The sequence below is a fragment of the Lutra lutra genome, chromosome 4 (assembly GCF_902655055.1).
Source record: "Lutra lutra chromosome 4, mLutLut1.2, whole genome shotgun sequence".
Classification (NCBI taxonomy): Eukaryota; Metazoa; Chordata; class Mammalia; order Carnivora; family Mustelidae; genus Lutra; species Lutra lutra.
The window spans coordinates 19,868,625-19,881,464 of NC_062281.1; the positions used below are offsets into that span (position 1 = coordinate 19,868,625).

General features: G+C 35.2%; 1 protein-coding gene across 2 annotated transcripts in view; it reads left to right on the forward strand.

Annotated features, from left to right (window-relative positions):
* MRPL13 (mitochondrial ribosomal protein L13) overlaps positions 1-12,840 on the forward strand; it is a 48,326-nt gene that overhangs the window by 22,729 nt on the left and 12,757 nt on the right. For both annotated transcript variants that reach the window (XM_047726740.1, XM_047726741.1), the window contains exons 4-5: positions 425-485; positions 6,914-7,000. In XM_047726740.1, coding sequence (XP_047582696.1) covers positions 425-485; positions 6,914-7,000 — 148 coding nt within the window. The remainder of the gene's footprint in view (positions 1-424; positions 486-6,913; positions 7,001-12,840) is intronic.

The window sequence follows — 12,840 nt, forward strand, 5'->3', positions numbered from 1 at the left end:
GAAATAATGATATTTGACCACTTAAAAAGAACAGCACTTCAAATAGCATCGGGTTACTACTTAATTTTTTTTTTTTTTAAGATTTTTATTTATTTATTTATTTATTTATTTGACAGAGATCACAAGTAGGCAGAGACAGGCAGAGAGAGTGGAGGAAGCAGGCTCCCTGCTGAGAGAGCCCGATGCGGGGCTTGATCCCAGGACCCTGAGACCATGACCTGAGCCGAAGGCAGAGGCTTAACCCACTGAGCCACCCAGGCGCCCCACTACTTAATTTTCTTAAGACACTAATGAACAGCATGTTTTCCCAAAACAAGAATAATTTCATAATAAAAATAGTTTTCATATTATAAAACAATATTCATTTCAAGAATACTATGTCATAGCCTACTCTCAGTTTTAATATCTTTGCTTCTTTTCACAGCTATCCAGGTGGATTTAAACAAGTAACAGCTGCTCAACTACACCAGAAGGATCCAGTAGCAGTAAGTTTATTGTATTTTTTATTGTTTATCATCTGTGGAAAAACTGGTTCAGAAACTGTTTTTCCAGTCTTGCTTCTCTTCTAATGTTGCTGGCATGCAAGGCTATAAATTCTGCACTTTAACTCTGTCTCACAAGTTTTGCTAAGTATTAACCCATCATCATTATTACTTTATTCAATTCTATATATTTTCCAAATTCTAATTATTCAGTTCTATATATTAAATTATTATTGAATTATTCAATTCTGTTTTCAGTTATTCAATTATATATTATATATATATATATATATTCAATTTATATATTTTCTAAGTACTATTTACTATGTTTTGCATGTAGCCAAACAGTTTTGTTGCTTTTCTTTTTAATTACTTGATACCAGCCTGATTACCTAGAATATGATATGTTCACTGAGAACATCTTGGAGAGCATTGTTTGTATCTATGTATGCTTATATATTCATTATATCAAATATGCAAAATATGTTCCAGTCAAGTCTTACTTTTTTTTGGGAGCGTGGGTTGGTTAAGCGGCTGCCTTCGGCTCAGGTCGTGATCCCAGCGTCCTGGGATCGAGTCCCACCTCGGTCTTCTTGCTCGGCAGGGAGTCTGCTTCTCCCTCTGCCTCTGCCTGCCACTCTGTCTGCCTGTGCTCACTCTCACTCGCTTTCTCTCTCTCTCTCTGACAAATAAATAAATAAAATCTTAAAAACAAAACAAAAAAAGTCTTACCTTTTTTTGTTCATTTGATGTATTGGTTACACGAAAGAGTTATGTTACAATCTCAATTGTGGATTTACTTTTCTCCTGTAGTTCTGTCAGTTTTTGCTTTATATGTTTTGAAGATTTAGTGTTAGATGAATTTAAGTTTGGAATTATACTGTTCCTAAGAATTAATTAGCATATATACTGGCCCTTTTTCTCTCCAGTAATGCTTTGTAACTCCAGGCATATATATTTTTTATATTAATAAGCTGTATCAGCCTTCTTTTGGTAGTGTTTGCCTGAAATGTCATTTTACTTTACATTTAAATTGAACGAGATTTTGTTTTATTTTTTCCCTCTCTTTCTTTCTTGCCTTCTTTTGGATTGAGTTTATTATAAGTCTAAGATTAATCAATATCTTTACTTTCCTCCAGATCAAATCAAGATCCTCAGAAGATTTTTAGCACCTACTCTCCCTCACAGTTATGATTCTTTCTCTATTCAGAAATTCTTAAAACCCTTCCAATTCAACATTCTTGTTACTGTTTTACACAGTTACTGATGTTTTATGATTCTCTTTGCTTATAAATCCTTTCACATAACAGCCTTCCTTTGGGATTAATTTCCTTCTTGAAATATTTCTTTTGGCATTCCTATCATAACATTCTCTTAATAGTAAACTCATTTTTGTCTGAAACTATCTTATTTTTGCCTTCTTTCTTGAAAGTTAGTTTTGCTTATTCAATATATGCGATTCTAGCATGACTTTTTTGGTCTCACCTCTTTGAAGCTATTGTTCAAACAGATTTTAGCTTCTGTTACTGCTATTGACAAGTCACATGTCAATGTAACTATTTCTTTGTATGTATTTTGTCTTGTTTCTTTTGGTGTTGGTTTTTCTATTTTTATTCAAGTCTTGTTATTTATTTTGCTTGAGGACTGGTATCTTCAGTTCTGAAAATTTGTCAGCACTTAGGTCTTTTAAATATTGGTGCCTTTATTCTTTATCTGTTCTTTCCCTTTGGAAATATAATATTTACAGTAGTTGTCTTATTTCATTGTACATGATTCATTAGCTCTCTTTCATATTTTGCGCCTCCCTGTCTTTGCTGCGTTGTCAATAATTTTTTTTTTTAAGATTTAATTTATTTGTCTGTCACAGAGAGATATCACAAATAGGCAGAGAGGCAGGCAGAGAGATGGGGATGGGGGGGTGCTGAACAGGCTTCCTGCTGAACTGAGAGCCCTCATGTGGGGGTTGATTCCAGGACCCTGAGATCATGACCTGAGCCGAAGGCAGAGGCTTAACCCACTTAACCCACCCAATAATTTCTTTATGTTTGTGTTCTAGTTCTCTATCTTTTTGCTTATGTCTCATCTGAGACATACTTTTACTTATGTCTCATCCTTTTATTGAGTCCTAATTTGAATTTTTATTTTTTTTCTTGAAGATGTACTGTTTGTCTTTTTTTCAAGTTTGCTGGTCAGTTTTGTAGTTTTTCTGTTTCTTTGTCATACTTTGGTTCCTTCTTATTTTTTTAAGCAGAGTAAACATAATTCGTAGTGTTTATATCTGATTCTAATATTTGTGGTCTTTGTGGGTCTGTAATACATTGTTTCTGCTCAGGATACTTGATAAGCTCATGTACCTTGAAAGTTCATCACTGAGAATTCTTTAGGACCTATATCTCCAGAGTAGATTTTGTCATAAATTTACTTGGCAGGGGCTTAGTTAGTTACTTGGCAGGGGCTTAGTTAGTTAAGTGCCCAACTCTTTGCTTCTGTTCAGTGTCATGATCTCGGGGTTGTGAGATTGAGCCATAGGCTGGGCTTGGCTTCAGCAGGAGTGTGTGTGAGAGTCTCCCGCTCACTCTGCCCCTCCCCCTAACCCCCGCACATGTGCACACACTCTCTTTCTCTAAACTAAATAAGTAAATCTTTAAAAAAAAAAAAAATAGATTGTCTTAGCTTCTGACAGGTGCATGGGGCTATACCAACCTAAAGCCTCTTTAAGCTATACTTTATAGACTTCTAGGTTTTGATCCCCATTTTTAAAAAGGTGAATTTGGGGCCTTGAGGCCTTGTGCAGTCAGGCTCATAATTCTATGTTTCCTATCAGTAAAGATTTGATTTTTTAATTTCCCTACTCTGTACCCTGGGTATTGACTTTTGTTGAAAATCTAGGTCTGTGGGGAAGTCCTTGATCCTACTTCCTGACCAAAAAAGGGACCTTTAAAATGCAAGCCCTGCACTAAACTGATGCCTTCTGGGCAAATGCCAGCCTTAGGACTCTTGTACTACTTTCTGCTACTTCTGGCCTCTAGTTGCTTCCATGGTTTAGAAAAGAGTTTTTAAAACAGTATTATTAATTTCATTAATATTTATTTCTTTATCATTTGAGTTATGTACTAGAAGTTTCTAATCTAAATATTAGCTGTCGATATTACTAAAAACAAAGCCTCCCGTTGCCATTTCACAATTTTATTTTTCCTTCCTTAATTCTTCATAACTCAGTCTTTGAACTGTACTCATAGAATAAATAACAGTTTTCCCCCTTAGGAACTATTTTAGCTTTATACCTAAATATATTCATAAATGAAAAAGTGTTATGCTGTGAAAACATTCTTTTTTATTTCCCTACGATGGTGAATAAAAATAGGTATCTACTGTCAGGATATAATCATTTGTTTGGTGTAATACTGCCTAAAACTTTCTTGGAGATGAGGGAGAAGGACGTATTTTGTTACAGTAAGTCCTGAAGTAACATTTGGAAGTTCCATGCTTTACTATTTATTTTTATTTCTTATCATTTATAGGTGTTTTACAAAAATATGCTCAGAAGTTGCTCAAGAAATATTTGATGTTCTGTTTCAAAACATGTTTTTACACTATTACAGGAAATAAAATATCCTGTTATTATGGATTGCATCTCATGGTATTAAAAAGTTATAAGGGCTTCTGTACCATATGTGCTACATATATGGTGCCATATGTACCATGCTTATTTGCCATAAGTGCCACAACAAATTGTAGTTTTAATACTTAATAAATATTTTTTAAAATTTAAATTTCTTTGTTATTTAGGCATACTCACTATACACTAGGCGGCAGTATAGTTCCAACTTTTTTATAAGGATTTGGCAATAGATAACATTTATAGAAATTGTTTCAAGTTATGTTTTATAAACAAAGATTAAAATGTATTATAAAATGTTTAATGAAGGCCTCGAAAATAGTTTAAAGTTAAATCCATTTGAATTATTACCTCATTTAAACAATGTTTTTTTTTTTTTTTTAAATCTTAACTTTGACTTTGTATTTTGAAAAAGAATGGCTTGTTAAGGAAGAGTTCAGTTATTTTACTTCCAAATCAAATATTTAAGTGTTTGTCTGGAACAGTAGGTCTTCTGCCAGCAGACATAATTTGCTAATTAGTACTTGGTGTATGGGCTTATAAGAGAATTTGTTTCATAATGCATGCTTCTCATTTCAGTATGGTCCTAGAATATTGTTTGTAAAATACATTAATTAATATATTTAAATAGTTATTAGTAGGTTATTAAATATTTCAAAGTATTTTTATAATTATACAGGTCATTAGTTATAAACTAAAATAAATATGTTGATTCAGCATTTCCTTATCCCTCTATCATATATTTTAGTTACATTCTTTCTTTTTTTTTTCTTTTTTTAAAAGTTTTTATTTATTTAAATAATCTCTACACCCAATGTAGGGCCTGAATTGACGACCCCAAGATCAAGAGTCACATGTGCTTCTGACTTAGCCAACCACATGCCCCACCTCTTTGTCCTTATATTTTTTCCTAACATGGCTCCTTTCTTATCTTCCCCCCACCCCCATAGTTAATGAAGTTATTTTATGTGAAACAAATGGTACATGCCCTGGTCTACAGATGTGGAAGTTCTTTAATATTTATTAACCTTGTTTTATTCTGTCTTTCTCACTTTCTGAATTCCTTAGAACTTAACACTTAAGCCTGTACAACTATAATTACTTGATTGCGTGCACATGTTGTATTCTGTTATTTGGGGCGAATATTGTTTGTATGTCTTCCTTTTTTCTCTCTTCCTGTTGGCTTAAAACCTTTCTACACTTTCTAGCTTTCTCTAATTTGACTGTTACATTTGCATTTTTTAATAGGGCAAGTTTAAAAAAAACAACTTATTAATTCGAGTGACTACAACTACAGTTTTTTAAGAACATGAACCCTAAATGCCACATAACCCTACTGTAACAATAAAATTGCTGTTGGGATATTCCGAGGACATGATGACTAGTTTAGCCAGAGAAGATGCTCAGTAGCCTTAACACTGTCAGTTTCTGCTTAAGATTTTTAAAAATTAAAATTTTAAAGATGAATATCTAGACCACTGCTGTCCAATAGAAATTTCTGTCATGATGTTCTATGTCTACACTGTCAAACATGAAAGCCACTAGACACATGTGGCAGTTGGCCACTTGAAATGTGGCATGTGTGACTAACTGAATTTTTAATTGCTTTTAATTTTAACAATAGAAATCTCTATTAAAATCTCCAGTACATAAAGTATTAACAGCACCAAACTGGGAAATATATATGGGATTGCATTTGCTTTTGTATGTAGTTGAAGATTTAAAATTAAAGAAATAAGAAATCTTCTTATAGTGCAACACTGTTCTAACATGTATAGTTTTAGTGGGGTTAATGTATGTCAAGTTACATTCTTGGATTATGTGTACAGATGGTAAAAATTGATGCAGCGCTCCAATGTCCCTATCAGTGGCTTATTGAAGACCGTGCAGTGTATTTCTATATACTGTATACCAGCAGGCCCCCAGGAGATTATGGGACACAGCATGACCCTGTGTGATCTTCTCTTGACAACGTTTCTATCAAATCACATTCAGACCAACAAAGACGATAATCTTAAAAAGGGAAAAGTAAATTGCGCAAGATTAGTTTGCCATCTTGGGAATGGGTATGGTAGAGAGAAAGGGACTTTTTGTCTTCTTGAGAAGTTAGAGAGACAAACACATTATGGCCGTCATTGCGTGTACTGTGTGTCTATTCTGGGAGTAAGACCACCACCTGGTTTGAATTCCAGCAGTGCCACTTGTTATGTGAAATTGGGAGGCTCTTTAACCTCACTAAATCTGTTTTCTTGTGTGTGAAATGAGACTCAGCATCACAAACAAGACAATAAATGTGGTGCAGCTGGCCACTGTATACACACTAAGTTTTCAGTGAATGTTAACTGTTACCGTTGTTGTAGATTTCCAGCTTAGGGAGTCAGTCTCAAAACTGTCTGGCCATGCTTACTTTATGAATGTGAAACCTCCTGACCTGCCTGGAGGAAACAGGACTTAAGGCCTCCCTGGGTTCTGCTCTCTTCAGTATATGACAGATTTGAGCCATAGGTTCTTGTACAAGCCTAGAGAATTGCTTCTTCTAGCAAACATCACATATATAGATTATTTTTAACCTCTTCCTATTGTCCTTATCCTTTAAACATAAATTAAACCAGATAGAGCCTAAAGAAAATAGGAATGCACAAAACAATGACAGTTCCTTTGTTGCTGCCACATGTCTACTTAGGTCCTAATTTCTTTCATTTCTTTTGAGTCTTAACCCACTTTGTTTTCATCACGATCTCTAAATGCAGTTGCCTTCTTATATCCCAAGTCAGATTTTTCTTATTGAGTCTTGCATATATCTGTTTTTCAGATTGTGAAGCTAGCTATTTATGGCATGTTGCCAAAAAACCTTCACAGAAGAACTCTGATGCAGAGGTTGCATCTTTTCCCAGATGAGGTGAGTCAGTGGTCATTGGTAACGATGCTGCCGCAATTTAACAGAGCCTGTTAAATTGAGGGTACTCGTTGCTAATTTCATCAGCTATTAAAAGCATGAATTTCATTTACATTTTTTGTGACTAGTAGCAAACCTTGTGTGATCATGGATTAATAACTTAGTTTTGCTTACTAATTATTTTCCTTGATTTAATTTTAGAATACTTGTTCCTAACTCAAAATTTATTCAGCTAAAAGAGTACTTGGAAAAAAAATAGTTCTGTTTATTACTATTAAACTATTTTGAGTCCTTAGGCTTTCTCTTTAGTATAATGTAATGAAACAGTAGACGTTCTATAATAAAATAGTTGTCCAGGCTCTAGAATCAGACTCTCTTGAGTAGAATTCATACTCCACCATTTATTGACTTTATGGCCATGGATGGTTATTTATTATCCCTGTTTTCTCATCTGTAAAATGGAAATAAGGGTACTGACTGGATTACGAGATTGTGGTAAGGGTTAAATGAGATAGCATTTGTAGAATGTTTAGAACAGGCCTGACACAGGAAGTGCCTGTTGCTGTCATTACCGTGGTTGTGATTGTTATCCTTACAGTTCCTGCTCGAGGAATAACAAAGAAACTAATTCCAGAATACCAAGTTGTATCAACTATTTAAGCCACTGAGTGCTCTATTTAGTTAGCTTACTGCATGAGTAAATTATTCATGCTTTTATCAAAATGGTTAATATATTACCTTTGCTTTGCATGAATGAGTAGAATTTTCCAGCATTCACTTTACCTCGTAGATAACAAGTATAGAGCTATGTCATCATCTAAGAATAACTGACTTTTATGAAATCACAATATTAACACTTGTTTCTAATTGTACTGTCCCATTTTTTAGAGTCCATAATTTCTGAAAGACACACACACACACAAAATGTATATATATAAATAGATAATCTTAGTTGTAAGGTAGTCAGGTTTGAATGTGGATGTTTTAAGTATTCGTGGTAGTTCCCTTGAACATCAAATTACTTAAGTAATTTCAGATGATAAAATTAATGGGCCTTTCCCTCAAAACAGACTGTCAAACATTCAGAAGCTTTATAGCACATTTTGTTGTCCAGGACATAGGGAAGTAGACACTCATAGATTGCTGGTAGAAGTCCAAAACAGTGCAACCCATAAGGAATCTGAGAATGAGGTAACATTGCATATAATGCCAGACATATATAAGGAGAGTCACGCTTGATCCAGCAATCTGTTTACTCTGAAGATACACAAGATTAATGTTTCCACATTATTTATAATAATAAAATAATAGAAATGAGTTTATTCATAGGTAATTGTATAAACAATATTATATCCATTCAGTTGAGTACTATGTAATTATTAAAAAAGAATGCCAAATATTCTTGTGAATTGATGTGTTCCAAGATACATTAGTAAGTGAAAAAAAAGCAAGGTGAGAAAATGCAGATAGCATACTACCTTCTGTATGTGTTATACATGTATGTGTTTACACACACACATATATACTATATCTGCTGCTTTTTGCATAAAGAAATTCAGGAAGAATAAATGAGAAAATGAAATTGGCTACTTACTGAAGCATGGGGACAAAGAGATAGAATGAATTAGAGAAGAGAGAATTAAGATGTTTTGGAGAATGCCTTTTAGATTATTTATTTTTTACTTTAACTTTCTTTTCATGGTAAGATTTTTATTCAAGGGGCACCTGGGTGACTTAGTCAGTTGAGCATCTGACTCTTGATTTCAGCTCAGGTCATGATCTCAGAGTTGTGAGATCGAGCCCCACCTCCAGCTGCATTCTCAGCTTGGAATCTGCTTGGGATTCTCTTCCCTTCCTTCTGCCCTCCCCCTGCTCGTGCATGCTCTTGTGCTCTCTTTCTCTCTCTCTCTCTCTAAAAATAAATTACCAAAATCTTTTAAAAAATAAATAAATAAAAATTATATGACAGGACTAGTAGAAGTAAACACAACTAGTATCCAGATCTTCTTTTCTAAGTGCTATTCCTTATTAAAAGGAACCTGGTTCTCATTGGAGGAATGGTTGATTCTAGGTCTGGAGTATACACATGGACTTAATTTATTTCTATATTGTTTATACTGGTAAAATAATAAGTAATAGAAAGTAAGGCAGTGCTCAAAAATATCAAGAGAACATGGAAGGCATTTTGAATTGGTGCCCACTGACCACATATGGGACAGCGTGAGCCTCAGAATGAATGGTAATAATAATGGATTATGTTGAGTAGAAGATGAAAATCTGTGAGCCCACGATTATAGTCCAAAAATTATTATTATTGGGGCGCCTGGGTGGCTCAGTGGGTTAAGCCGCTGCCTTCGGCTCAGGTCATGATCCCAGGTCCTGGGTTCGAGCCCCACATCGGGCTTTCTGCTCAGCAGGGAGCCTGCTTCCTCCTCTCTCTCTGCCTGCCTCTCTGCCTACTTGTGATTTCTCTCTGTCAAATAAATAAATAACATCTTTTAAAAAAAATTATTATTATTATTTTTTAAAGATGTTATTTATTTATTTGACAGAGATCACAAGTAGGCAGAGAGGGAGGCAGAGAGAGAGGGGGAAGCAGGCTCCCCATGGAGCAGAGGAGCCTGATGTGGGGCTCGATCCCAGGACCTTGGGATCATGACCTGAGCTGAAGGCAGAGGCTTTATTTATTTATTTTTTTTTAAAGATTTTATTTATTTATTTGACAGAGAGATCACAAGTAGATGGAGAGGCAGGCAGAGAGAGAGAGAGAGAGAGAGAGAGAGAGAGGGAAGCAGGCTCCCTGCTGAGCAGAGAGCCCAATTCGGGACTCGATCCCAGGACCCTGGGATCATGACCTGAGCCGAAGGCAGCGGCTTAACCCACTGAGCCACCCAGGCGCCCCAAGGCAGAGGCTTTAACCCACTGAGCCACCCAGGTGCCCCCCAAAATTATTTTTAACACATTAATTCCCTTTCCTTTCTAGAGAAGGAAAAGCTTCTCCTTAGAGAATATCATCTAAAAAATGTAGAAATAACACTGAATTAGAAAAGCCACCATTTTATCAGCATATTCTGTAGTCACTGCGTGAAAGATTATTGTAGAACAAGATATTCACACAATTTCAAAACATTGTGTCACAGGACACTTTGTTTGAAAGGAGAGAATATACTTTTTTATGTTAAAGATACCTGGTGGACACCAACATAACCAAGAGATCAAACATATCATTAGTATGGGACAGACTGACATCATGTGCCTCCCACTATGAATAAAGTACCGAAGACCCAACATTATATACAGTGTTCTGTCAAAAATGTTTAACCTGACTTTACTGGGGAAACAGTCCTACAAATCCAAAGAAAAGGACATTCCACCACATAATTGGCCTGGACTCTTCAAAAGTGTTAATTTCAGGGAATGACAAAGAGCAGGGAAAGGCTTTGTGTTAAAAGAGACTAGACTGAAGAACTTAGTATGTATGTGAAACAACATAGTAACAGCATCATAACTACATGTAGCCTGTGATCCTTGACTGGATCTTAGACTGAAGAAAGATACATAAGACAAAGACAATATTTTACCAGTTTGGGAAACTTGAATATGTACTTATATATCAGAAAGTATTTCATCAATGTTTTCTGAAGCATGAATTTGTAATGTGGTGACATAGGAGACAAGCCTTATATTTAGGAGATACACACTGAAATACTTAGGGATGAACTATTTACAAATAACTCTCAGATGGTTCAGCCAAAATGAAAGTTTGTGTGTGTATGTTTGTATATAGGTGAAAAGGAAAGCAAACATGTCCCATTCTGACAGTTGGTGAATTAGGTGAATTTAGGTGTCTTCACTATATTCTCACAATTTTTCTGTAGGTTTGAAATTTCTCTAGAAATTGAAAAAATTAATAACTGATCACCTTGCCCCCTATTTATTTCACTCATTCTTCTCCTTATTCCCCCCATTTAGGTTAATCATTCCCTCCATGCAGCAGGAACAGTGAAATCTCTCACATCTCCGTGCGCACATTCAGTTAGCATGTTTGGGTTACTTTCTTGGTGCGCAGATTAAGGGAGATGCTTCCCCTCTTCCTGGTTACATGTGTAATGCCTAATCAACAACTCATTCCTCAGTTTGCAGTGTTTTAATCCATTCTTTCAGTAAATTGCTCTACTGGTAGAGAAAATTTGTAAGTTCATTTCAGTCAGAATTCCTTCAGTTCGGCAAACATCTGCTAACCCACTAGGTTCCACACCCTCTGCTGTGTAAGCAGTTGGCAACTTTTAAAATTGTCTTTGTGAATGATAGAGGGATTTTTTTTTAATGGCTCCCCAAAGGAGTGTGAAATATTCATAAACTTTTGTAAATATCAAACTGGCAAGTAGACTTTTCCAGGAAGTAAAAAATTAGAGCAACTTAATATTTATATGTCCAGACATCCTCTCCTTGTTCCAGTTCTGTGCAGTTAAACTTAAAGATTTGAATACATTGGGGGAGGGAAGTTAAATATTTTAAAAATGCTTCTCAATGAAGAAACACATTGTCAGTAGTATTTATTGTATTTTTTATGTACTGGTAGTGACTCACCCTGTACAAACCATAATTTTAAAAAGCCCACCTAACTTTTTAAAAATACTATTAAAATTTTGCCATATTAGATTTTAGAACAAGTTTATAATGCCATAGAGCTCTGATTCTTTAAAGTTAATTGTAAAATTATATTTTGACTTGTAAGACATTGAATAGAAAACTGACTGTTTTGGTCCCTTGTCCTTGCCCAGATATTTGATTCCCAATTATGATATGCTCTTTGCAGAGAATTGTAATTTACTATATAATAATCTTTTTTTTTTAATGTTTAGGAACATACTGAATATGAAAAGAGGGAAATATATCTATTATCCTTGTGGAAATACTCATAGGATGCTTTCCCCTTGACACCCAACCATTATTTCAGTAGAGTTTCCAAAAGTAACTTACCATCCAGACTCCCAGGACAATTCCCTTTCCCTATTTCTGTATCATGAGCACAATATAAATGTAAATTCTTTTGGTTACTCATGCTTTTCATTTTATCCTTTCCTTTGCTTTGTTTAAGATCTATTCTTCTTTTAAAATAGCTCTCAACTATATGCTTTACTCTTTAGTTTGCTTTTCATTACCCAAATTCAGACTTTTTTGCATTTTACTTTTCCTTTCATTTTTCTGAATATTTGAATATATTAACCAGGGGAAAGTCATTGTGCGCAGAGGGAATGCCGTCATAAAGGCACCAGGGTTTCCGGGTGGAACAACACGTGAGAGGCAAGGAGGCTGATAACTCAGACGCCATGGACGGCTGTGTGGGAAGAGGTGAAGTCACAGGGGTGGCCTAGGAGTGAAGACACTGGTTTGAGAAGTGACATTTTTAAAATTATAACCCTGTAGAGGCCATCGTCTTTTTATTTCCTTTTATATTCTGAGCACCTAGCATAGTTTCTGGTTCGTAGAAGGAGTTCTGTTAATGTTTGTTGGCTCAATGACTCAGGGATCCAGCAGGTTTTCATTTTCCAAAGTTTTTTCTGGCAACAACATGGAGTCTGGATTGAAAGGTTGTGTCCCTGGAAGCCACAGACCCAGTACATCCACTCAATCAGATGAAAAATCATGAGAGTCAGCCAAGGCAGTGCCTTCTGCAGTTGAAAGGCAGGGAATAAATTAAACAGCTGAGGGAAAAAAAGATAGAATTTAGTGACTCGATGGTCCTCAGAATTGAAGATGTCTAATTTATCACGAGAAATAGGTTTGTCAAAATTAAAATAAAAGGTACAGTATTATAATGAATTACTTTTATCATTAAT